General features: G+C 49.9%; 9 protein-coding genes across 9 annotated transcripts; 5 read left to right on the top strand and 4 right to left on the bottom strand.

The window, feature by feature from the left end:
* Positions 1-306: 306 nt before the first annotated feature.
* FIESC28_09257 (uncharacterized protein) lies at positions 307-2,234 on the top strand (the record flags this gene model as incomplete). Its single annotated transcript, XM_031163394.1, has 3 exons — positions 307-501; positions 553-1,575; positions 1,629-2,234. 3 exons carry the CDS (start codon positions 307-309, stop codon positions 2,232-2,234), a joined length of 1,824 nt encoding a protein of 607 aa, XP_031012561.1.
* A 367-nt stretch (positions 2,235-2,601) lies between these two features.
* Positions 2,602-3,816, bottom strand: FIESC28_09256 (uncharacterized protein; the record flags this gene model as incomplete). The annotated part of the gene is made up of 1 exon (XM_031163393.1): positions 2,602-3,816. The coding sequence occupies one exon, from the start codon at positions 3,814-3,816 to the stop codon at positions 2,602-2,604; it is 1,215 nt and encodes a 404-aa protein (XP_031012560.1).
* A 1,493-nt stretch (positions 3,817-5,309) lies between these two features.
* FIESC28_09255 (uncharacterized protein) lies at positions 5,310-6,077 on the top strand (the record flags this gene model as incomplete). Its single annotated transcript, XM_031163392.1, has 1 exon — positions 5,310-6,077. One exon carries the CDS (start codon positions 5,310-5,312, stop codon positions 6,075-6,077), a length of 768 nt encoding a protein of 255 aa, XP_031012559.1.
* Positions 6,078-6,423: 346 nt separating this feature from the next.
* Positions 6,424-7,081, bottom strand: FIESC28_09254 (uncharacterized protein; the record flags this gene model as incomplete). Its single annotated transcript, XM_031163391.1, has 2 exons — positions 6,424-7,002; positions 7,055-7,081. The coding sequence occupies 2 exons, from the start codon at positions 7,079-7,081 to the stop codon at positions 6,424-6,426; spliced, it is 606 nt and encodes a 201-aa protein (XP_031012558.1).
* Positions 7,082-7,570: 489 nt separating this feature from the next.
* On the top strand, positions 7,571-8,211 carry FIESC28_09253 (uncharacterized protein; the record flags this gene model as incomplete). The annotated part of the gene is made up of 4 exons (XM_031163390.1): positions 7,571-7,589; positions 7,661-7,679; positions 7,736-7,829; positions 7,882-8,211. 4 exons carry the CDS (start codon positions 7,571-7,573, stop codon positions 8,209-8,211), a joined length of 462 nt encoding a protein of 153 aa, XP_031012557.1.
* A 1,438-nt stretch (positions 8,212-9,649) lies between these two features.
* Positions 9,650-11,602, bottom strand: FIESC28_09252 (uncharacterized protein; the record flags this gene model as incomplete). Its single annotated transcript, XM_031163389.1, has 5 exons — positions 9,650-10,285; positions 10,335-10,801; positions 10,853-10,996; positions 11,053-11,106; positions 11,158-11,602. The coding sequence occupies 5 exons, from the start codon at positions 11,600-11,602 to the stop codon at positions 9,650-9,652; spliced, it is 1,746 nt and encodes a 581-aa protein (XP_031012556.1).
* A 3,325-nt stretch (positions 11,603-14,927) lies between these two features.
* Positions 14,928-16,285, bottom strand: FIESC28_09251 (uncharacterized protein; the record flags this gene model as incomplete). Its single annotated transcript, XM_031163388.1, has 3 exons — positions 14,928-15,382; positions 15,433-16,009; positions 16,058-16,285. 3 exons carry the CDS (start codon positions 16,283-16,285, stop codon positions 14,928-14,930), a joined length of 1,260 nt encoding a protein of 419 aa, XP_031012555.1.
* A 492-nt stretch (positions 16,286-16,777) lies between these two features.
* FIESC28_09250 (uncharacterized protein) lies at positions 16,778-18,815 on the top strand (the record flags this gene model as incomplete). The annotated part of the gene is made up of 3 exons (XM_031163387.1): positions 16,778-16,843; positions 16,900-17,508; positions 17,556-18,815. The coding sequence occupies 3 exons, from the start codon at positions 16,778-16,780 to the stop codon at positions 18,813-18,815; spliced, it is 1,935 nt and encodes a 644-aa protein (XP_031012554.1).
* Positions 18,816-19,158: 343 nt separating this feature from the next.
* FIESC28_09249 (uncharacterized protein) lies at positions 19,159-22,563 on the top strand (the record flags this gene model as incomplete). The annotated part of the gene is made up of 2 exons (XM_031163386.1): positions 19,159-21,087; positions 21,139-22,563. The coding sequence occupies 2 exons, from the start codon at positions 19,159-19,161 to the stop codon at positions 22,561-22,563; spliced, it is 3,354 nt and encodes a 1,117-aa protein (XP_031012553.1).
* Positions 22,564-22,770: the final 207 nt, after the last annotated feature.

Here is a 22,770-nt window from a genome sequence, read left to right as displayed (position 1 = left end):
CTTTTTTCTTCGCCTTTTCTTGTTCATTTCCTCGGAATGTCATCTCAATTTAACGTTAGACTAGGACTCGTATTGATCCGATCTTATTCTTGACTTATTTCCCTCACAAAAACCTTCTTTCTTTAACCATCCGTTCCCTTTACCTCTTTCTGTTTGGTTTTTCGTATTCCTTCTGCCTTAAGCTTCTTTCTAGCGAACGCGGCTGCCTTAACCCCTGGCTTGTCGTGTAAGAGGGATTTGACGTCACAGGACCCTTTTCTCACAACAACAACATCAACACCACAGCTTGTCGATAATTATCTCACGATGCGCGGCCTCACTCAGGCTGCAGCCGCCATGCTGACACCCGCGTTGGTGTTGGCCCATGGACCTCCTCATCCTCCCCCTCCCCCTCCCCCTCCTCCACCCCATATGGGCTTTCTGCCTTCAGCTCTCGACGTGACACCTTCAGCCTTTGTCACCGTCAAGGTCCCTTGGAGCGAGACTGAGTCGTATCCTTTGGTACGTACTTGAGTCCTGATAACGCCTTTCTCACGCTAACATGTACTTCAGACACTGCGATTTGATGTGGAGGAGTCAGAAGAAGTTTGCGGTCCTGCCAGCATCAAGCTCAATGGCGAGCCTCTCGACCAGGACGCCAAGGGCCAGGGCGTTGGATCATTCCTCATCAACAACGAGACCACTATCTCAGCCGATTGGGCTTTCGAGTGCATCGGACCCAAGGAGTTCCCCTTCGCTCAGTCAATGCGCTTCAACGTCAAGGCTCTTGATGACATGGCCGTCTATGAGGAGTCTTCCTTCTTGATGACCTTCAAGCAAACCGCACCTGTCCGAATTTCCGATGTTGGAAACGCTGACTACGTATGGAGTCTGTCCATGCCCTTCAGCAAAGAGAACAACACCTCCACAGGCGACAAGCCCGCGTCCGATAACGCGCCTCCGATCTGGGAGAGCCCCCACCGCGATTTCCAGGACCCCGAGGAGGAGCTTCAGGTCGAGTTGATGGAATTGGAAGCTCTTCACAAGCAGATTCTTCAGCTTGAGCAGCTTGTTGAGGAGCGAGAGGCGTCTGTTGCTAAGAAGCTTGGCAAGAAGTACCCTCCTCCTCCCCCTTCTACTTACAAGAAGATCAAGGATTGTGATGGAGTTCAGTGTGTTTTGCACACCGTGACTGATGAGATGCGACATACCGCTCATCGATTCTACGACCACGTTTTCGGACCTCCTCCTCCTCCCCCACCTCACCATGGCCCTCCTCACGGTCCTCATCATGGAAACGGCACTCACCCTCACCCTCATCCTCCTCACCACGGTCCTCCTCACCATGGACCTCCCCCGCCTCCTCCTCCTCCTCCCCACCATGGACATCTTCCTTTCCCTTTCCCTGGAGGCCATCCTCCCCCTCCAGAGTGCCCTCCTTGCTCTTGTGATCCTCATCACGGCAACCCTCCCCCTCCTCCTCACCACGGAGATAAGCCCCACGAGCCTCACCATGACAAGCCTGAGCATGGTCCCGATCACGGTCCTGAGCACGGTTTCCACGCTGAGGGCCACGAGGGTCACCCACCCCCACCTGTAAGTTTAATCTAAATATGCGATGATAGTTTCATTTGCTGACTACTTTCAAGCCTCCTCCCCACCCCATCATTGCAATCCTTGGCATCGCCGCTATTGCTCTGGCTCTTTTCATCGGTATTGCTGTTGCCTACATCCACCGTCGCATCGCTCGTCTCAGCCCCGAATCTCGACGTGCTATCCGACGCGCATTCCGTCAGTCCCCTGAAGAGCGCCGTCAGGGTTCTGCTCTGAAGGCTGCTTACCGTGCTTTCATTTCTCGATGGGTCGAGAACGACGAGGACGAGAAGGAGGCCATGCTCAGCGGTGGCCGACACCGAAGAACCTCCAGCGCTGCGACCATGGAAGAGGAGATTGCTTCCTTCCGTGAGGCTGCCAACATGGTTGATGGTATCGTTGCTGCTGAGGAAGGTCACCACAGCCGCGCCCATTCTTACAGCTACGCCCCTAGCTCTTCTACTCCTTCCCACTCATCACACCACACCGCCGCAGGATACCCTACTTTTGCGGACGATGCAAGCCTTCCTCCCTACGATGACGATGAGCGCGACTCATCCGTTGTCACAGATGGATGCCGATACACTCCTGGCAGCTCCGATTATACCCCTTCCAACTCCGGATCCAATGCCAGCGACGTCCTCGGCGACACCAAGAACTAAAACAAAACTATATGAATTTTAAGTACAAATGATTTTCTTTTGCATACAACTATGATACACCATATTTCCTTATCTGTTCAAATTTTGTCTTTTTTTTGCACATAATTGTGAGATTGGATATCGGGACCTACTATAGACTGTTACTTAACAGCAGCTCAATAGCTATCTAATACCACAACTTAAACTGTACAACTCTGCTTCATTCTTTTTAAAGTGATCATGTTGGTAACATAAGGATCATGCTCTAAGGCTTGCGGCGCCATATAAAATTGCGTAAGTGCTACTCTGAACTAGCATAAGGTTACCGAATTATTTCGTCTCTTATTCTTCTGGCACCCTAATGCTGATGCCTATTGTTTTGGGTTTGTCACCCAAGAATGAATTCCTCGTAGTTTTTTGCTATCCTCGTGATGCCTTCCTCTAACTCCCAACCCTTGACTTCGCATACATGTCGGTACATGTTCTCCAACGCTTGGTCCATGTGTTCGCCCGCTATGTGGAGGTCACTTTCTACGAGAATGCTGTCATCAGGCAGGGCACGCAGTACCTCATCAGTCTTGGCGCCACTGGAATCTGTGCTAAGATTGACAGCCGTTGATAGCGAGACGAAGATGCGAGCTGGGATTGTTGGGTTGAGGTACTGCTTCAACACTTCAACGTTGGCACTGAATGAATGAAGACATATCCTCGGAGGATATGGTTTCTCACTATCGTCGTCTTCCTCATCCGAAAAGTCCTCGGCGCCCTTGGCGACAAGACGTCGTTTTCGGCGTGAAATGTACTCACGCTCATGGCCCTTCCAGGTCGCGGCAAGAGTGTCATGCAGCACTCCGTGAGCCTGTACACCGTGTACACTGACAGCTCGGCGAGTCTTGGCGGCGAGGCGGAGCTGTGCAGCGAGAATCTCGCGCTGGTGCTCTATTCTTACTCTATGGGGACTCAGACGTCGACCCTCGCGGCCGCCAGCTGTGAGAGTTGAATCTCTTTCTGCATGTTCAGAGGGATTCCATGCTTCGGGGAGACGAAAGGCTTTATCTACACCGATCTCTCCAACCAAAGCATGAGGATTGGCAGATAACCGGGCCTCTGTCTCTTTGAGAAAGGTACCCACGGCGACCGGAGTGGGGAGAGAGGCAACAAAATCTGGTGACGGCTCCGGTTGCAGGACGGCGTTATAGTGGGCCTGCTTTGCGGCAGCGGCGTCGGACTCGGAGCCGGAGCCGGGTACGGACTGATATGTCGGGTTGTCGACCGAATCATCATAGAGAAGATGAGAAAACCAGGGGTGCCAGCCAAAGGAAGGGACTACACAAGTATTGCGTTCTCCGGAGCTTTCCTGCAAGATTTGCTTGAGGTCCTTGTTATAGTTGCTAGCAACATCTGCAACAAGATCCTGATCCTGGGCTCGTGTTGCCATGATGGTCAATGCAGCTGCACGCATGGAAGGGATATCCTGGGTGGAATCCATCGTATCAGTTGGGTGACAATGCGCATCGCATATGGGCAGATGCCAGGGGAACTGCGGTTGGTCGCCCGTAACAGGTACTGGCTGCTCATCGTAATTGTGGGTGTGTTGGCACATTGTCTAAGGCTTAGGATAAGGTAGCCTAGGTGCTTGCCTAAGCTTGCATAAGGTGACCAAATTATTTCGTCTCTTATGTTCTCGGCGGTCAATCAGAATGAGTTAAGTTTGCACTGTAGATGCTTGTTGAAATTGACATGTGTGAAGTTCATCGTCGATGGTTGAGATGAGGCTTAACGTTAGTGCCTTGGGAAGGCAGCAAAAGAGTGATGTCAGCGGGGAAAGCTCCTTCCATGATGTGGATCATGATGGGGACGGCAGGTGGGTAACAAGATGATTGTCCTCTAAAGCTTAGGCTACTAAAATAAAGTAGCCTAAGTGCTGGCCTAAACTGACATAAAGTGATCGAATTATTTCGTCTCTTATGCTCCTGGGGACCGATCTTCTGAAGCCCCGAGGGATGAGATCGAGGCTCCAAGTAGAGTTCCATCAGTTATGATGCTGAAGTGCTTAGAATTAGTGACCAACAAGCTCTGTCTAGTTGCAGTACAGTTATCTTGGCGTAAGATTGAATTACCTATTCATGGCTGATGCCTCGGTTGAACTCATGTGACGTGGGTGGTTCGCGTCTGTTATCATCGAGCAGTCTCTAAGATAACCCACCCAGCTTACTGAGGAGTTGGCTGATTTAGTGCTTTCCAAGTTCCAGGGTCTTTTTGGGTTATCGTCGATCATCGATGGGGATAGGGGATCCTTGAAAGTTTATTTCTTTGGGTTTGACATCAATTGATAAGGATATCGTCTGCTATGAATATCTCGACACCCACTTACTCCGTAGAGTCATGTCATTCTCACATTGATATTTCATGTCTTATACTGTAACAAAGCAGTGCTGTGTAACGTCAGTGTACATTAAGATTCTCCTTACAATCACTTGCATCTCTTGAATGCACCTTCCCCGCACGCTCTTCCATGGTGGCTTGTTCTGTTGCCGTACGATGGTCACCTCAGACACCAGAAAAATGACATCCAAACGACCCTAAGCCAAGCCAGGCCAAGCCGCATCTTTTCACATGTGATTGCCTCCTTCCTCCCTCACTTTTACTCTTTTCTTCTCTTCTCTTTCCCTTCTCCTCTTGTCGCTATACATATTTATTATTGCTTCCTACAGCTTCACTGTAACCCTGTAGAGTCGCATTCTACCGTCCTTGGTGTATTAGAAACCGTTTCCAACCCCTCCTCCGGGCGCCTCGCTTTGACTTCCCCGGAAACGATCTGTCGAATCACGGCTTCGGGACATGTCGACGTATACTTCGTCCTAGAGCGGCATCCGTAGGCTCTAACTTATCAGTGAGGTAGAGCTCGGTACTTCAAGTCATCAACTACTATACATTAGTCGCCCACCTCTTTTAGGCCGTCCCCTTCTTCGTCTTCATCTTTACCTCACCTCTCCCATCTCGTATCTTCATCTGTAACAACTAATACCATCAACGACTCTGCAACTTCCTCGTGGTCATGTACTGCTAGGATCTCTGTAACACCATCTACCAAAAATGGCTCTCCTCAATCCCGTCTACGCTTTCGTCGTGCCCTTCCTTTTCGTCGTCACTGTTCCTCTCGCTGTCTTCGCCGGTATCACAACGACCATTGCCTTTTCTGTTCTTATTCTCCGAGTACTGGCCGTCTATCTCGACGTAGCTCTATCTTTCGTCCCTCATTACCTGGGCGGACGAAAGATCCGGCCGTACCATCCTAATAATCACTACCTTCGTCAACCAATTCTCGAAAACCCAGGCTCTTCGGCTCTGTACACCAATCCGACACCACCTTCGGCCGGGTCAACGGCTTTTGAATCATCACTAAAGAGACGTCGCCATCGAAGAAGCTCCAGTGCCCTATCTACAGCCGGTACTACTACGCCAATTAGTGAAAAGGCATTCGGCTTGCTTCCTAGCATTGGCCCAGAGAGGGACTTTGAAGGTGTGGGCGGTTGGCGGCTAAGTGGTGATGACGAGACATGGACCACCATCAATTCAAGACTTGAATTACCCGATAAGCAATACCATGGACGCAACCATCACCGTTCCCCATCTGGCCCGACAACGCCTGGAGAGGGCGGATATCTTATGATGAAAGGCCGTACTCGAAGCCCGTCAGCAATACGCACTTCAGCATCTCCCAACAGTGCCCGCACGAGGACACCATCTGGTCCTCGCATCGCTTTTACAAACAAGTCCTTCATCGACAGTTACTTTCCGAGTCTCAAGACTTCACCCAAAGGACTTAAAAAGTTGCCATCTCAAGGAGTTGTCGACGCATAGGTCCTCGAGAGACCAATGCTATCATGTAAATTATTATCACGACTTGATGAAAGATTTGGGATCAGTGGATAACTGGGACGGGACCAAAAGTGTCAAAATGAACAGTAATCCGGGGGTCGGAGGGCGTTTGAGCGAGATTTGTCATTTATATTGGGTATGAATAATATGCAAATCATATCGTCATATTTAAGAAAAAGAGTACTAGAACGAACCGCACTCTCATTGTGTACTAAATTTATGTACTTCTCAATGCCATATTTCCTGGTATCTGCAACGCCAAAAACGCCAAACCTAGGAAATCCATTATCATGATAACATTACCAAGCCAAAATCGGCCATCCCCTCTTTAAAGAGTCTGCCAAAAGTAGTTTGCATAGAAGAACCGAGAGAACTTCTTGTCCATGTTGACAACATGCACATCTCCCTTACGGTCATTTCGGATAACCGCCTTGGACCATTCGCCATCCCTATCATCACGCTCAATGTCGATGCCCAGGCTGCGATACACCTTGAGTCTCAGCAGCACTTCATCATCAACAGGGTCTCGTCGTCGGGCGTTGGCAGCAGCATCTCCTTCCACGCCCTGGAGTTCGAGCTCACGCAGACGGGCCTTTAGGTCTGCTGCAGTAAGGGCAAGACGTTCCGCATCGGTTTCAGCGTCCGCAGCGGCCTTTGCGGTACGGAACTTGAGGGTGTCGAGACGTGCGATGTTGGAAGCATGATCCGCGGAGGAGTGCGAAGTTACGAGGTCGTCATGTCGCGATGTGTGGGTTGCGAGCTGGCGGGAGAGCTTCTTAAGGGATGACTCGGCTTCGCGGACGCGAAGATCGCGGGCTTGTTGGAGTGTGGATAGGGATTCTGTGACGCGCGAAACAGCGGTTTTGTCTGGTGCAATGTTGAAGTTCTCGATTGTGTGGTGAATGAGCTGGTGGTTTGTTAGGCATAATTCAATAGGGGTTTGATGGATAATGACTTACAGTCGCGGGTTCTTCGGAGAGCAACATATTGACGGGTATGACTGGCTTTGGCCAGAGTGTTTAAAAGAGCGTTCTGATTAGACTTGTTAGAAAACGTGAAACGTGATTTCGTTGGAGTTTGTTTAAGTGGTTATGATGAACCTGGTGTTTTTGCCAAGTCAAGTTACCCATTTGGGATAAGCACCCTCGGTCGTCACGACGACAATCTCGAGTTCCTTATCAGGCAGGACTAGAAGATGCACACCCCACCTCGAACTTTCTCCCTTCCTCCAATAGCCGAACCTTTCCCGACGACGCCGCACATCGTCATCGGGTCCCGCCACAAGCAGGCAAGCAAAGGGAGCAGTGAAGCCGAAAAGAGCTACCTCTGAATAACACGTGCGAACCTTGTCCTTGTCTTGTCTTGCTCGCATTCCCACCTTTGACCTAGATAGTGACAACTTCTGCGCATCAGCTTTTTTCTAGGCTGTCAACTTCATCCATTTGTCCCTCTATCGCACTCGGAAATCCGTCAAAATGGTTACCGAACTACCATGTGAGTTCCCGTCTGCGCCCAACTGCATGATAGACAAGGTCTTTAACATATATGCTAACTATGATGATAAGATGCGCTCGATGCCGAGACGTTAGTTGTTCTGCCCTGCGATATCGAATATCATATATCCTGACTGATGGCAACAGGCCGCTAAATCCCTCCGAGCTCAACGTCCTAAAAGCGCAATATGAGCGCGAGGGTGAGATGGTTGGCGTGCAAACCAAGTTCAACTATGCTTGGGTAAACTTCACTCGTCCTAGTTCTTCCAGCGACCAAGACTGACATACGATAGGGTCTCGTGAAATCCAACCAGCGAAACGACCAGCAGCTTGGTGTCCGCCTACTCTCGGATATCTTCCGCATCTCCCCCGAGCGCCGCCGCGAATGCCTCTACTACCTCGCCCTCGGCAACTACAAGCTGGGCAACTACGGCGAAGCCCGCCGATACAACGATCTCCTCCTCGACAAGGAGCCCGCCAACCTGCAGGCCGCGAACCTGCGCTCGCTCATCGACGACAAGGTTGCCCGCGAAGGACTCATGGGCGTTGCCATCCTCAGTGGTGTTGGTGTAGCAGCTGGTGTTGTGGGAGCGTTCCTCTTGAGGAATGCTAGAAAGAGGTAGAGAGAGAGGAAAAGAGAAAGGAAGCAAAGGAATGGGGCAGAAAAAAACGTGCAGCAGAATTCTATATTTGCATGGGCGGCTTTGGGAACATGATTATACTCACTCTTCGCTATAACCTCTGGATTGGGCCCTTGTTTGGAGTCTTGACTTTACGAGATATGCTTGTACTACATAAATGAAGCGACTCTTATTATATAAGTTACCATTATTCAACTGTTGTCCACAGTAGCTGAATAAGATGTTAGAACAAATGTTTCATCTTTGTGATAGTCAAGACTTCAATGAGTCTCGGTGGTAAACTAGCCGAGCTAGACGGCGATATGCATCCGATGCCTACTATGTGCTACATAGAGAAACACAAGGTCGAGACAATCATTGTGTAGCTTACATGTTCGTCTAACTTCGGCACTTGAACCAAGACAATTCTTACTGTCAAGACCGGAGCAGGCTTAGGTATCCACACAGGTTGAGATAGAACTACGTTTATGGTATTGTCAGTGCCTTGATACCGTTTCATTGGAAGTTCTATACACATGATGCTACTTGAGTAATTAAAATCACAGACAGTCACGACAAGCGAAAGTGAAGACTAGACAAATAAGACAATGTTAAGGAAACCAAGATCAAGCCAGCTAAGAAACAAACCAAAGAGACAACGCGTCACCGTCTAGGGGTATCGTCTGCTGAGATATTATAACCACCTGATCTCAACAAACGTACGACTAAAATACAACAAGCTGCTGCTCGACAAACTTCCTTGGTGAAGCCACCCATTTGATCTTATCTAATATTATCCATGACCGAAGCACCACCAAGCCCTTGGTGGAAAAGGAACAGGTATTCGAAGGTACAGTAAGTGGGCAAGGCCACTAAGTAGAGTAGGTAGGGGGTCCAAAGAGCCAGCATGTCTCCCAAAAGTATACGGCGAATGGCAACACAAATGGAACATTTACATATTCCACGTCTCTCCCAACGAGAAGCGCTCAGATATAAACACCTTTCGCCGGTAACCCTGCTGTGCTCCTCTCCAAAGATGTTTTCGTGTGACAGATTAGAGCGAGACCAACAGGTCGTGAGGCTTGACTTGGCTCATAGCATGGCGGAGAACAACGCTTGCCTGTAACTTCTAGCCATACCGAGACGCCTGCAAAGTCATATAGTCTGCATCTCCCATCTTGCACGACTATTGTTCATAAATGACTTTCTGTTCCGTCTCCGTACGACAATCATTCCATGTGGCGTGTGTGGTGTGATGTGATGTGATTAGGAGACAATGTTTTGTTTCTTAATTAAAAAAGGGTGAGAGAAAGAGGCGACAAAGAAACTAGAATCGAATGCAATGAAAGGCGTCGAGCTGGTATTGTATGGGCATCATGGGTACTCAGACATGGATAAAGAAAGATGAAAGGAATGCGCAGGTCGTCAAGAAGTTGGGAGCTTAGCGAAGAGAGAAACCCTTTCGCTTGCCCTCCTTCTCTATGGGTCGTCCGCTCTCGACGCGTTGCTTCTTGTCTTCGAGCTCGAGTCGTTGGCGGTCGAGCTGCTCCTTCATCTCCTTGTGTCGGGCGTACAGTTCCTCTTCGGACTGCTTCAGCTTGCTCTCCTTTTCTGCCACCTTTTGCTGGAAGACCATCTTCATCTCGGCCTCCATCTTGGCAAGCTTCTGCTCGTGCAGGGCACGCTCCTCCTCCTGCTTCACAGCAGGGTTGACCTCCTTGAATACGCTGGGGTCTTGAGACACACCCATGGCGAGCAACTTGTCGGTACGGTAGTTCTCGTAGAGCTGGTTGTTGGTGTGCTCCTTGAGCTCCTCCATGTGGGTTCGGATGAGCATTTGACGAAGCTTAACGAAGTCACAGTGCTCCTCGTTGTCGACCTCGATGATACCCCAAGGGTAGGCACGACCGCGGATCTTGCGACCATCGGCGCTGGTGATCTCGTTGTTGGCGCCAACGACAGCGAAAGGAACCTTGGACATGATCTCGTTGTTCTCGGCGATTGTCTCCTCATCGTCGAGCTCGTATCGAGGACCCTCGAAGATCTGGATACCGTGGTGCTTGATATCGGCGAGGATCTAAACCGGTCAGTAATTGTAATTTTGCCAACTGTTTCAGAAGACTTACTCGTGACTTGAAAGCAGCGATCTCCTCATCGGTAAGGGTATCAGCCTTGGCAATGACGGGGATCAGGTTAACCTTGGTGTGAAGGCGGCGCATGACCTCAATGTCGAGAGGCTTAAGAGAGTGACCAGTAGGCTGAATGAAGAAAACACAAGCATGGATTCGGTTGTCGACGATGTTCATGCGGTTGACCTTGTTCTCGGCATCCAGGTAAGAGTCGAATCGCTGCTCAATGTTGTCGACAATGGGGCGCCAGGACTCATCGTTGTTGACGAAGTCACCGAAACCAGGAGTGTCGACAACAGTGAGGCGGAGACGGACACCAGCCTCCTCAATGTCGGCGCTGATGGACTGGATGGTAACGGTCTTGGGAATAATGTCGAGGCTAGGGCCCTTGCGCTCCTTGGGGGGGTAGAGAGAGGTGTTGAAGAGAGTGTTGACTAGTGTAGACTTGCCAAGGCCAGATTCACCTGTACCGTTGTTAGTTGGGGTCTGCTATGTTTATTGGCTTCTATACATACCAACAACCATGACGTTGAAGTTGAAACCCTTGCGCACACTCTTTCGGTGCCATTGGTTGGGCAGGTTGGCAAAGCCGACATAACCCGTGAGCTTTCTTCGGACAATGTTCCTGTTGTCAGCAGCGGGAGGTGGCTGAGAAGGAACTACTCGAAAGATTAGCAAGTGATCTATAGTCGATCTTGAGTCGAGAATAACTTACCGTTGGCGGGCGAAGCCGAAGGAGGCAGCGCGGGGGACTCGGCGCCTGGAGAATCTATTGAGAGACATGTTAGTAAATTTACATTAACCGAAAGCTAGAGATGACATGATGCGCAGGTAGGTGTTTGAGGAAGATCCTGACTCCATAGCAATCGTAAGCTGGTTCCATCACTAGAACTCTCGGACGGAATTCTGCTGTTGGGGCCCGGTCCACGGTGCTCCTCAGGCTGATATGGAACCCATTCATCGCGTTGAGGGTTGCTATGTTGCTCGTCTGCAGTCGGGATATCCACATCGAGCATGCTGCACATACGGCGTACAGTCGTTGTCTGAGAAGCAGGCAGTGGGAGCCCATAAGGAGAAATCTGGTTCAATGGGAGACTGCAGGCTCTCATGTGATTCTCTGAGGATCGGTGCGCCAATGTGGGAATAGGTGGAGGGTCCAGGAATAGTAAGCTGTTCTTTCTGGAATGCCTAGCTCTTCTTGGAGTTCTGTCTAGAACCCTAGCTGGGTCGTATGGTGTTTTCGAATCCTGACGGTAGAACGACATTTTCGAGCGTCGGGGGCGGATGAAGTGTTGATTCCCAACCAGGAATGCTGTCGGGACCAAAAAGGGGCTAAGAGCAGAACCGATAGACTGGATATTTGGGGACAAACGCCGTCGAGCTTATCGTGAGTCGATGAATCTTGCAATGAGTGTTGCCGTTGTAGAGGCATCCGCACTCCAAGCCTCAAGCAAGTGCGGTCGTCCTTGTGGTCGACATCGGAGGCTCCTTCCCCATCCTCTACCTGGCGCATGTGCCATGTGGAAAGACACGCGCGTGCATAAAAAGAAAGAATAGTCTTACCCATATTGAAGTATCAAGAACGGTCGAGGTGGAAGGACTTGTAAGAAAGTACGAGTTCTAAACCAAAGCTTGCAGGTTAGCTACGTCAGGGAAAAGGCCAGCTAGCTACATGAGCTTGGTGGAGTGTTTCCAAAGGAAACAACGACAAGAGCGCCCGCCTCGACACTGGATCTCCAGGCTACAACGGCAGTTTGGATGGAAGTATCGTCAGGTCGGTCGAGGGCGCTCTTTTTCGAAGTCGTCGTCGGGAGGGTTCAGGAGTGGAACGAGGATAGCAACTCACGGAAATACCAGGAGACGCGTGTCAATGAGCGTCTTAACGAGAGTAGACGAAGATTAAGAAGAAGGAGGCCTCGGTTTTATCAACACAGGACCTACTCTCACGCACGATAAAAGGCGATCGAGATAGAAAAAGTAGCAATGATGATGCTAGAAACGGGGGGTTAGGGAAAAAAAGAGAGAAGGTGAAGTCAAGGAGAAGGATGGGAAATTTTGGAGGCGATAGGCGGACCAAACAAGGAGACGAAATTCTGATGTGCTGTGCTGTTCTCCCAGCAGAGCAGCCCAAAGGCAGAGAACCGTGCTTCAGCAAAAGGGGTTTAGATGAGCTAGCTCTAAATTGGGTTAGTGTGGGTCCCTCAACTTACATGATCCAGGGGCATATTCTGGAGAGTTAGCGAGCAGGGTCGCTGAAGGGCTGCTGTCGAGCCTCGAAGGGTGCTCCAGCGAGTGATATGATTGGCTTTTAGAATCCGGGTCCAATTAACGGCGCGGGACAGGGGTTGGTCAATGGTAGGATGGGAGATTGGGGAGGGAGTGCTCTAGCTTCACCTCACGCAAATTAACAGTAAGGTTCTCTATCTTGGCTTGGCCTCCTGTCGGCATGTGCATGCTCAATTGCCATACAGGTTGCTTTTTTGGAAGTAGAGCTTTGCTTCTGTACAAGTTCAGCTTCATGTTTGTCATTACAGAGTACCTGACTTTGCTTGAGCTCTGTCTCCAAATTTCTAATTGTGGCTGGAGCTCCTCCTTACTTAACGTTAGATCCATTCATTCCCCGAGCTTGGAGCTCACCTGAGGTTGTTTCTAAAAGGGGAATGCTACTTTAATCATGTACATCCAACCTAGCTCGCCCTCGTGGTCATGGAAAACTTGACTCGATCAGCATTAAGAGACGAAATAATTCAGTCACCTCAGGCGACTTCAGACATGCTCTCAGGCCATCTATTTTCGTCCCTAAGCTCGGGCTCTCAAATCTTTTGATCCCCCTAGCTCGCTTGTGCTTCAAGTATCGAATCAACGATCTTTTATGTGCTGCATATCAACATCGATAGGGGCACTGACTCCTATTATTACTCTCTGCATCATGATCTCTATGCATGAACCGTTCCCTATTCATGCTGCACTCCTATTTTTGTTCAAATATTCCAAGACATTCGTAATGAGACGTTACTAGACATAAGACAAATACTAAGACATAGGTCGATCAACGTTGTTTTGAAGGGCTGGGGGTTCTAATTCCCCCCTCCCACTCGTAACCAAATCTTCAATACTCAATCATACAAAGGAGTTATCGTTGTCTATCGTTAAGCTATTTACCAGGGCTCCAGGAGGTGATTGATCATTAAACACTGGACTATTGTCCACTCGCCGTCCAGTCCGGTCACGCCTCTGCCGCTCCCACGTCTGTGCTAGAGCAGTCCCTCGTTTAGTTTCCCTTCCCCGTCTCGGTCTCCGTTAAAACACCAAACATTGCCAACCTGCAATCCGTCCGAGTTGTTTCCTTTGTGGGTCTGGGCTTTCACCCATGCACTCTACCGCCCGGCTGGCCCATTCACATCACTCAGTCATGAGCCAACCTCGTCTCACTTACAGTGCTTGTCATATCAAGTTGTTTCCGAAGTCATTACAGGGTCCATCAAAAAGTAACGTCAGTTATTGAGGCACATGGCTGTAGTGTGATGTTGGAGAGGACTCAGATCGAAAACCATTGTATTCTACTGGGATCAACCATTGATGCCGAGTACTATGTTAAGAAAACTCGTACTCAGCAGCCCTAACTTTGGCATGGCTATTGGACATGAAAAGGTTACGTTGCGAGACTGGTTTGTACGTGGACAGGTCAACCCTGAACCAATAGGCCGGTTTATGTCAATCTGCCAACCATCCTCCATCCCGTGTCATAACAGTATACGGGTTTACATGCAGCCGTTGCATCCTTCACACGGCAATAACATCGTGCTGTATCTAACGCAATCCCGCCCATCTCCTGTTACCTACACTGCCGTGTACCACCAACCTCGCGCGGTTCGTGTTTTGCATAGAGAAGGCTGATAGCAAGGGAGGCTCATGGCCTGTAATTGCATTCCAGGCCAACGCAAGGGTCTTTCTGATGTTCAAGCCAGCATAGCAGTGTTACTTACCGTCTGATCTATTTTACTAGGCTTTATCTGAAGCCAATAATGGCCAGCTGACCTAGCAAATTCTTAAGAGGTTATTGTTCCTCCCATCATGGAGCACTACAATGAGCCGCTTCGCCAATCCTCTAGGGTAGATTTGTCCTCACACAACCTGAGCATCTTCATGCCGACCAGAAGATTGTCGTTGGCAATGGCAGAGTGTAGTGTGCAAGTATGGGTCGGTAGATGTATTTTAATCCGAATTCTTCTTGTTCTGTTAAGTGGTCGTGTAAGTCATCGTTGCCGTCAATCGAGGAGGCTTCATGGGTTATGCTTCAAGGCAGAGAATTCTAGTTTAAGCCATGTCCACAATAGCCAGCTTCTTTCTTCACCACGCACCAAGAAATTCCAGTTCTTAACGGATAGCGAATAGAGGGTCAATTGTAGGGAACAAGATTCCTTTGCTGAGTTGAATCTAGTATCTATGTCACACTGTATGCTAATACTGAGCCAGCCCCGATGTCAATCCTTTTCATTACATGCCACATTCCCGTCTAATAAAGGTATAGTACAATGCCGTTATACTGTCCGGACGCATCAACCAAAATCTTCGTACAGCACGATTCCCTTAAGCTAGACCAGCCTGCTGGCTAGCAAAGAATCGCTTTGACTCAGCACATCGTTCACTCTTGCAACCGGGGCATCGGAGACCCATCTGCTTTGAGCAAGCCTTGTTCTCAGCAAGATGCTTCTTGGCAATGTCGGCAAGAGCCTCGATGAACACAGGGCTGCCATTGAGAGACTCAACTCGCTTGACTGTTTCGGGGCTGCCGCTGTCGGCAATAACCTCTTGGTCCAACTCGTATAGGGTCTCAATGTGGTCGGAAGTGAAAGCAATAGGGATCAACACAAGGTCCTTATGGCCCTTGGCGACGTAGTGCTCTACACTGTCTGAGGTTTGAGGTCCCAGCCAAGCAGATGGTCCAACCTGAGACTGCCAACACAGTCGGTAAGGGTTGGAGAAGCCAAGTCTTTGCATAACAGCATAGACAGTCGCCGCAACCTCAGCAGGATAAGGATCACCTATAATTTGTTAACATGCATTATATAGACCATACCATGGATAAACAAACCTCTGTTGACAACAGACATGGGCAGACTGTGAGCGGAGAAGAGCAGGACAACATCCTTTCTTCGCTCCTCAGGGTACTCCAGAAGCTTGGCCTCAATGTTCTGAGCAAACGCCTCGACCAAGCCGCTGTGGTTAGGCCAGCGGTCAATAACACTCCATGTGATAGTACCGTCACCAGGCTCCTTGTTGGTCTTGCCCTCAAGTCTGTGCCTCCACTTCCAAAGCTCGTTGATGCTGCTGCCCGTTGTTGAGCAAGAGTACTGGGGGTATTGTGTGAATGCGACAGCGCGACCACCCTTGCCGTTGCCGAATCCATCCTTCAGCAACTGCTCGTACATCTCCTCGGTCAATGGGTTCGCATATCGGAAAGCGACGTATGGCTTGTGGGGCGCAGTTTCGGGCGAGATCTTGTCCAAGATCTTGCACATCTCGGCGTTTTGGTATTCGGACCATTTTCGAATTGGAGAACCACCGCCAATGGCAGAGTATTGCTTGATAATCTTGGGTGTTCGTCGCTTGGAGATTAGAGGACCCAGGTAGTTTTGTAGAGGGCCGAGAGGGATCAGATCGCCATCAGCCTGAGACAGGTGTCAGTATAAGAGTCTCGATTGGCTGATACAACTTACAAACAGACGACTCAAAAAGTCGCCAACCTCGTCGGTAGTTGAAGGTCCTCCCATATTAAGGAAGACCATAGCAGTAGGGCCCTTAGATCCGGTCGCATCTTGGGTGACAGGATGAACGGGAGTGGCCAAATACCGCCTTTGGGAAGTAATCTGTGGTAGCGCAAGACGATGCGAACTGGCCTGTGAGATGCTCTTACAGAGCTGGCCTCCAGATCTTCTCAAAGCCATTGTGAATAGATTATTACTGAGTCCGAGAATTAAGGTGTGGGAGGAAAGTGATGACCAATTCTTCAATTGGGAGTGGTGCAGAAGTCTGAAATCATGAAACACCTGAGGATGTAAAGAAATCTTATGTTACCTACTAAAGCGGGCGGCGATGATGCACGCATCTCCATGGACTCCGGGATCGCCTACAGCGCATCATATCGAAATTTCTACGGGCCTTCGCTGCTAAAAGTGACATCCGGATCCCGCGGAAACCCCGCGGTGAGCAATGTACCATCGAACAGAGTGTCATTGACCAATTGCCGAGTTGGTAATCAATCGAAGAAAGATCACATGATCTCGCGCCAGGCAGCGCGTCGACCCTTGTCAGCTAGCTCGCGTTTGCCTAGAGCTATGGCCCGCTAGCATGCGATCAACCATCAGCTCTTAAAGGCAAGCTGGCCCGCGCAATGAGACTGATCAATCTTTTGTAAACAACGGAAAATCACATCAATCATGGCTGATAAGCAGGACTGGAGAAACCAAGAGGAAGACGAAGGAGATCAGGAGATTGATGAGAATGTGAGTTGGTGGAATCTTTAACATCCCATCTCAACTCCATATTGATCCACTCTTAGAGCTACAAGGCACAAAAGGATGCCATCTTGCTTGCGATAGACGTGAGCAAGTCTATGTTGGAGCCACCGCCACAATCGGACTCCAAAAAGGCAGATCGCGACAGTCCTGTGCAGGCAGCTTTAAAATGTGCCTACCATCTGATGGAGCAGCGCATCATCTCCAACCCCAAGGACATGATGGGCATCCTTCTCTTTGGCACTGAAAAGTCCAAGTTTCAAGACTCAGGTGATGGTCGAAGTGGTCTAGGATATCCACATTGCTACCTGTTCACCGATCTTGATGTTCCTGCGGCCGAGGATGTCAAGGCTCTCAAGGCCTTAGTTGAGGATGGTGAAGATGAAGACGAGGTCTTGACGCCTTCAGATGAACCTGTCAGCATGTCCAACGTGCTGTTCTGCGCGAACCAGATTTTCACGACCAAGGCGGCGAACTTCGGAAGTCGTCGTTTATTTATCGTGACTGACAATGATGACCCCCATGCTTCAGACAAACAAGCCAAGTCCGCTGCAGCTGTTCGTGCCAAGGATCTGTACGATCTGGGAATTATGATAGACCTATTTCCAATTACGCGAGGAGATGGATCCTTCGACCTCAACAAGTTTTACGATGTAAGTGCAATTCAATGGAATGCTACCAAGTTGACTAACAAAACAAGGATATAATATATCGCGACTCTATTGGAGAGGCGAACATGTCTGAAGTCCGAACATCAAAATCAGGAAACGGATTGACTTTGCTCAACTCTCTTGTCTCAAATATCAACTCAAAGCAGACGGCAAAGCGAGCACTATTCTCGAATTTACCATTTGAGATTGCGCCTGGACTTCGCATCTCTGTCAAGGGGTACAATATCGTGCATCGGCAGACTCCAGCCCGAACTTGCTACATCTGGTTGGATGGTGAGAAGCCGCAGATTGCCGCAGGCGAAACTACACGCATTGCGGAAGACAGCGCCAGGACAGTTGAAAAGGGGGAGATGAAGAAGGCCTACAAGTTTGGTGGTGAATACGTCTACTTTACCCCTGAAGAACAAAAGTCGATGAAAGACTTTGGGTCTCCCCTCATTCGCATTATTGGCTTCAAGCCTCGAAGCTCGCTACCTATCTGGGCAAGTGTCAAGAAGTCTACATTCATTTTCCCGAGCGAAGAGGACTATGTTGGCTCAACTCGAGTCTTTACAGCACTCTGGCAGAAGCTGCTCAAGGATGACAAGATGGGTATTGCTTGGTGCATCACTCGTGCCAATGCTCAACCGATGCTGGCTGCCATTATACCGTCCAGAGAGCGGTCTGATGACGATTCAGGCACCCCTTACTTGCCTGCTGGTCTTTGGATCTATCCTCTTCCGTTCCAGGACGATTTACGAAACATCAACCCGCCAAATGAGGTATTGCGTAGCTCTGACGAGCTTACAACACAAATGCGAACTATCGTTCAGCAACTCCAGCTACCCAAGGCCATGTACAACCCATCCAAATACCCCAACCCAGCTCTGCAGTGGCATTACAAAATCCTTCAGGCCCTGGCGCTGGAGGAAGAAGTGCCCGAAAAGGCAGAAGACGCAACAGAACCCAAGTACAAGGCTATCAGCAAACGTGCAGGTGGTTATCTGGAGGAATGGTCAGAGGGTCTAGCAGACGAAGCGGGCAAAGCTGCGAACAGTAAGGCGACGAAGCGTGAAACAGACGATGAAGACGCAGACAGACCAGTGAAGAAGCCCAGAGGATCTTCAGATAAGCCATCAGGCTCATCGTTCAGCATGGAGCAGCTAAGAGCGGCAATTGATGGCGGTAGCATTACGAAAATGACCGTGGTTCAGCTCAAGGACTTGCTTGCTACCAAGGGAATAAGTACGGCAGGAAAGAAGATGGACCTGATCGAGAGGGTCGAACAATGGGTAGACGAAAACTCTTGAGAGTGAGGAACAATCTGCCTATGCTGACAGTTAAGTTTATTGGCGTTTGAGTGTTGATAGTTAGAGCAAAGCCGCAAGTCAATGAATACCAGATTCCATGTGTTAAACGTATTTAATTATAGCATTGTTCTCGCCTCCGATGTGACAGTGAATAGCTGACATTCGCATTCACAACCTAGGTGTCTTTTAAGATCGAACCGCTTGATTTTTTGATTTCATCGCTTCACATCAAAGTTTTCACGACTTCATCATAGCATATCATTACATCCTTCCACCGACTTCAGATCTTTGTTCGAGACTTTAAACTTCTGTTGAAGCATCTTTACATGAAGTATATATCAAAATGGGTGTGACAAAAGACCCATCAGCTGCTATGCACACGCCACCTTCAGCGTCTGCTAGCGGCCAGGGAAGGAACCTTCAGTGGGCTACACCCCTGTCCCAGCTGCCCCATGCACAGCTAAAGCTAAACGGCACCCCTACCTCATCCATCAAATCAGTGGCTCTTTCATCATCAGTACCCGCCCTCGCGGTCGCGAGCCCGCAAACACCAGGTACTGGCAGACATCGTCAGAATCTCCCGACGCCATTACTATCACCAGCGCATGCGAACCCATCGCCTCAGAAGGCGCCTGGCGCAGACGAGTACATTTCTCGGCTGTTGCGTCTGGCGCGTGATCCTCCGAATCGTGCGCAGCGCGCAAACTCTAGCTCCGCCATGGCCGATTTTCTCGCGAGCTTGGGGTTTGGAGGCGCGCAGTCGCCAGCCGCGTCGAATAATCCGCAATGCGATTCGGTCGAACAGCTTCAGCATAAGTTGCAAGGTATTCTGGACGCCAAGGCGACACTGACACGAGCCGAACATGTTGCGATTACCATCGAATTGAGAGCTACGGTCCGATTTCAGTTGCCTGTGTCAGAGTCGGAAAATGGAAATCAAGAGAACCTGAACAGTCTTGATCAGTTGCAATCAGCAGGTGCGGACGGTCAACAGGATGCGGGGCAACTATCTCGTGTTGTTTTTGCCAACGATACGCTCATGAACCAACCTCAGGATGATCCGTCACTTCAAAGATCAGTCGCCAAACATATTATTTCAACAATCAGCTCGACAGATGGAAGTACTTGGACAGTTCGAGAAGTTTCTAGAGGAACGCAAGGGTGGACATTTACGTATCTGTGCAAGGATTCGTTCCAGTGTTGGAACCGACAACACGCGAAGAACCCAGTACAGACAATTGTAGGTGAGTTCAGCCAGAGAGAGCCAGACCCAGTTCTGCACGCCCGACCTGCTTTCGACTGCCGAGGATCCATCGTCATTGCCTTCGACCGCAGCAGTCGTGCTATCACGATCAAATACGATCATACTCCTCTGCATAAAACAGTAGCCGAACTTGCCGCACACTTCAAACCGCCGCCTCGCCAGCTAGGACCGGGTGCACAGAAAATCCAGGAACAGCAGCAAAAGGCCAAAGAAAAGACGCCTAAGAAGCCCAGAGGCGAGAAGAAGGACAAGAAAGAGCGAAAGAAGCGAGAGTCAACGACCAAGGCGCAGGACGAAAATGGAAACCCCCGCAAACGAAAGAGGAAGAGCAATGCCGCTCAGCCTGCCAAAGCAACTGATGGACCCATGATTCCTCCAGACTATCCTGGAGCGCCAGCAGTTAATGGCCAAGCAGATATGCCGTATATGAACGGCGTACAAGCGCTGGCCGATGCTGCACAGCAAGGCTTCAACGACTACCCTCAGGGGCTGATGGGGGATGGGTCAGGAGCTACAAATGGAACTGTATCTCAACAATCGGGCGGTCAGCCTGGCTCAGTAACATTCCCGGTCAATGTCTCAGCAGCTGAGGCAAACCGCCGAAAAGAGGCAGCGACATCAATGCTTTCCAATGCCGGGGTCGACCCCACGACTTTGTCGCCCGAACAGTTCGGGATATTCTCTAACCAAGCACCGGAATTGCAGCGAGAGTCGTTGAGTATGTTGGTCAAGTACGGCGCAGAACGTCTCCGAATTGTCCATCCCAGTAACAGGGAGGGCTCAGCCCAGGCAAGCGCTTCTACTGCACAGAGCACCCCAAGTTCGAATGGGCCCAGGACCACCAAAGAACTCGTGCCGCAGCCTAGCGCTCAGAGCAATGTTAACACAGATACTGAGGCACAAACTGCGTCTCAGACCGCAGACGAGGCCTCAACACCCAAGCGCAAGGCAAGGACGTTGGGCAAGTCGAGAACAGCTTGCTTCCCCTGCAAAGCACGCAAGACTAAGGTACGTCTGTCGAGTTCACACATTGACTGTTATGGAGCTAACATGAAAAAGTGTCCGAAAGAGAGACCTACTTGCGCTGAATGCGCAAACCATGGGACTGCATGTGAATATGCACCCCAGAAGTCACGAAACAGAGGGAAGACGCCCAAGAAGTCAGAGGCGATTGTTGTTGACGACGATGAGGAAGAAGAGGAGGACGAGGAGGAAGAGCAAGTAGAGGAAGAGGAACAGGAAGATGCTGAAGACGCCGAGGACGCTGAGCATGCCGAAGAAGAAGGCGATCAGGATGACGATCAGCAGACCAATTCCCAAGATTACTCGTACCCACAGATGAACATTGGAAACATGGTCACTAACACCGACACGACACCCCAAAATACCCATGCCACACAAAACTACTATCAGGCTGACCCCTATTCCACCACCTCACAACCATTAAGCACGGCACCATCGCAGAGAAATAACTATTCTCATGCGTTGCCTGAAGTAATGCAACCAGTACACCACCCTCCACCCCCAATCCCAGCCCCAGCTGGAACTATAGCTCCGTCTGAGACAAGACGCTGGACGGCGTTTGGTAGCGGAGGTCTGAGTAGCGCAAGCGGTAGCAGTAAAGCGAGACGAAGTCTTCCATCCGAGCCTCAGCACTCTAACGGGCAGAGTGTACCTACCGCAAACCCGCAGCCATCAGACTGGGCACAAAGTACTAACACTACGATGCCTGCCATGCCGGCCACAACAATGGCATCCGTCTCACCGCAAATGTCATATGACAATCGATCTGGCCACGGAGGCCGACAGAAGAACCAGAGTCTTTCGAATGATTCGGTTCAACAAGCAGCAGCAATGGCCAGTACAGTTATGCAGCAGCAGGCTCAAGCTCAGACACGTCAGTCACCAGTGGCTGCAGCTGCCATGCAAACTTCACGAACCAACACCCACTATGACACATCACACATGCCCAGCAGTTCCGGCTTATATGATCATGGGCGATATGGCGGTTCCAATGCTGTCGCAAGTCAACAACAAGCTATGTCAGTAGCTCAGGCAACGCCAAACACTATGAGTACGTCTTATCAGACCACACCTGCAACGACTGCGAACCAGTGGTCTGGTTCATCAAGTCGAAATGATCGTTCATACGGAACTAACTCGTCGTACCAAGCACCAAACATGTACACCCAGTCACCAGCTGCCAAAGCAGCACCAGCTTCGCGCCAGAGCTTTAACATGCGTTCAAGTGCGCAGCAACAGCAGCATACTCGTGGCAGCAGTGGCTCTTACAGTCAGCAACAGCCACAACAGCAAGCCAATTATTCATCTTACTCTGGATCTACACATCAGAACCAACCGAGTCAGACATCCAACCAGCAGCAACAGCCACCAAGCTGGTACTTCCAGAACTCACACAACAACTCCATACATTCAGGGAGTCAAGCATCTGGCTACAATTATGAGCCGTGGTCAGGCGTTTAAAAGGGGAAATTTTTTAATCGTATAATTGCTTCTCTATCTAGAGCTTTGCTATGAAAAAGGCTTAAAATTGCTTTCGGTGGGTTTGCCGAACTATGATTATTTAGCGGAGGGACGACTGCCTGGATGGCATTCGATTGCATTTCGAGTTCATGCACTCGTGTCTAGAGATACCCATGCATATCAGACAGCTGAGCATTGCAGATAGTA

This window comes from Fusarium coffeatum (assembly GCF_003316985.1).
Source record: "Fusarium coffeatum strain FIESC_28 chromosome Unknown BRIP53273_contig_233, whole genome shotgun sequence".
Classification (NCBI taxonomy): domain Eukaryota; kingdom Fungi; phylum Ascomycota; class Sordariomycetes; order Hypocreales; family Nectriaceae; genus Fusarium; species Fusarium coffeatum.
The sequence above is the reverse complement of the archived record's forward strand: the minus strand, read 5'-3'. Positions and strand labels throughout refer to the sequence as shown.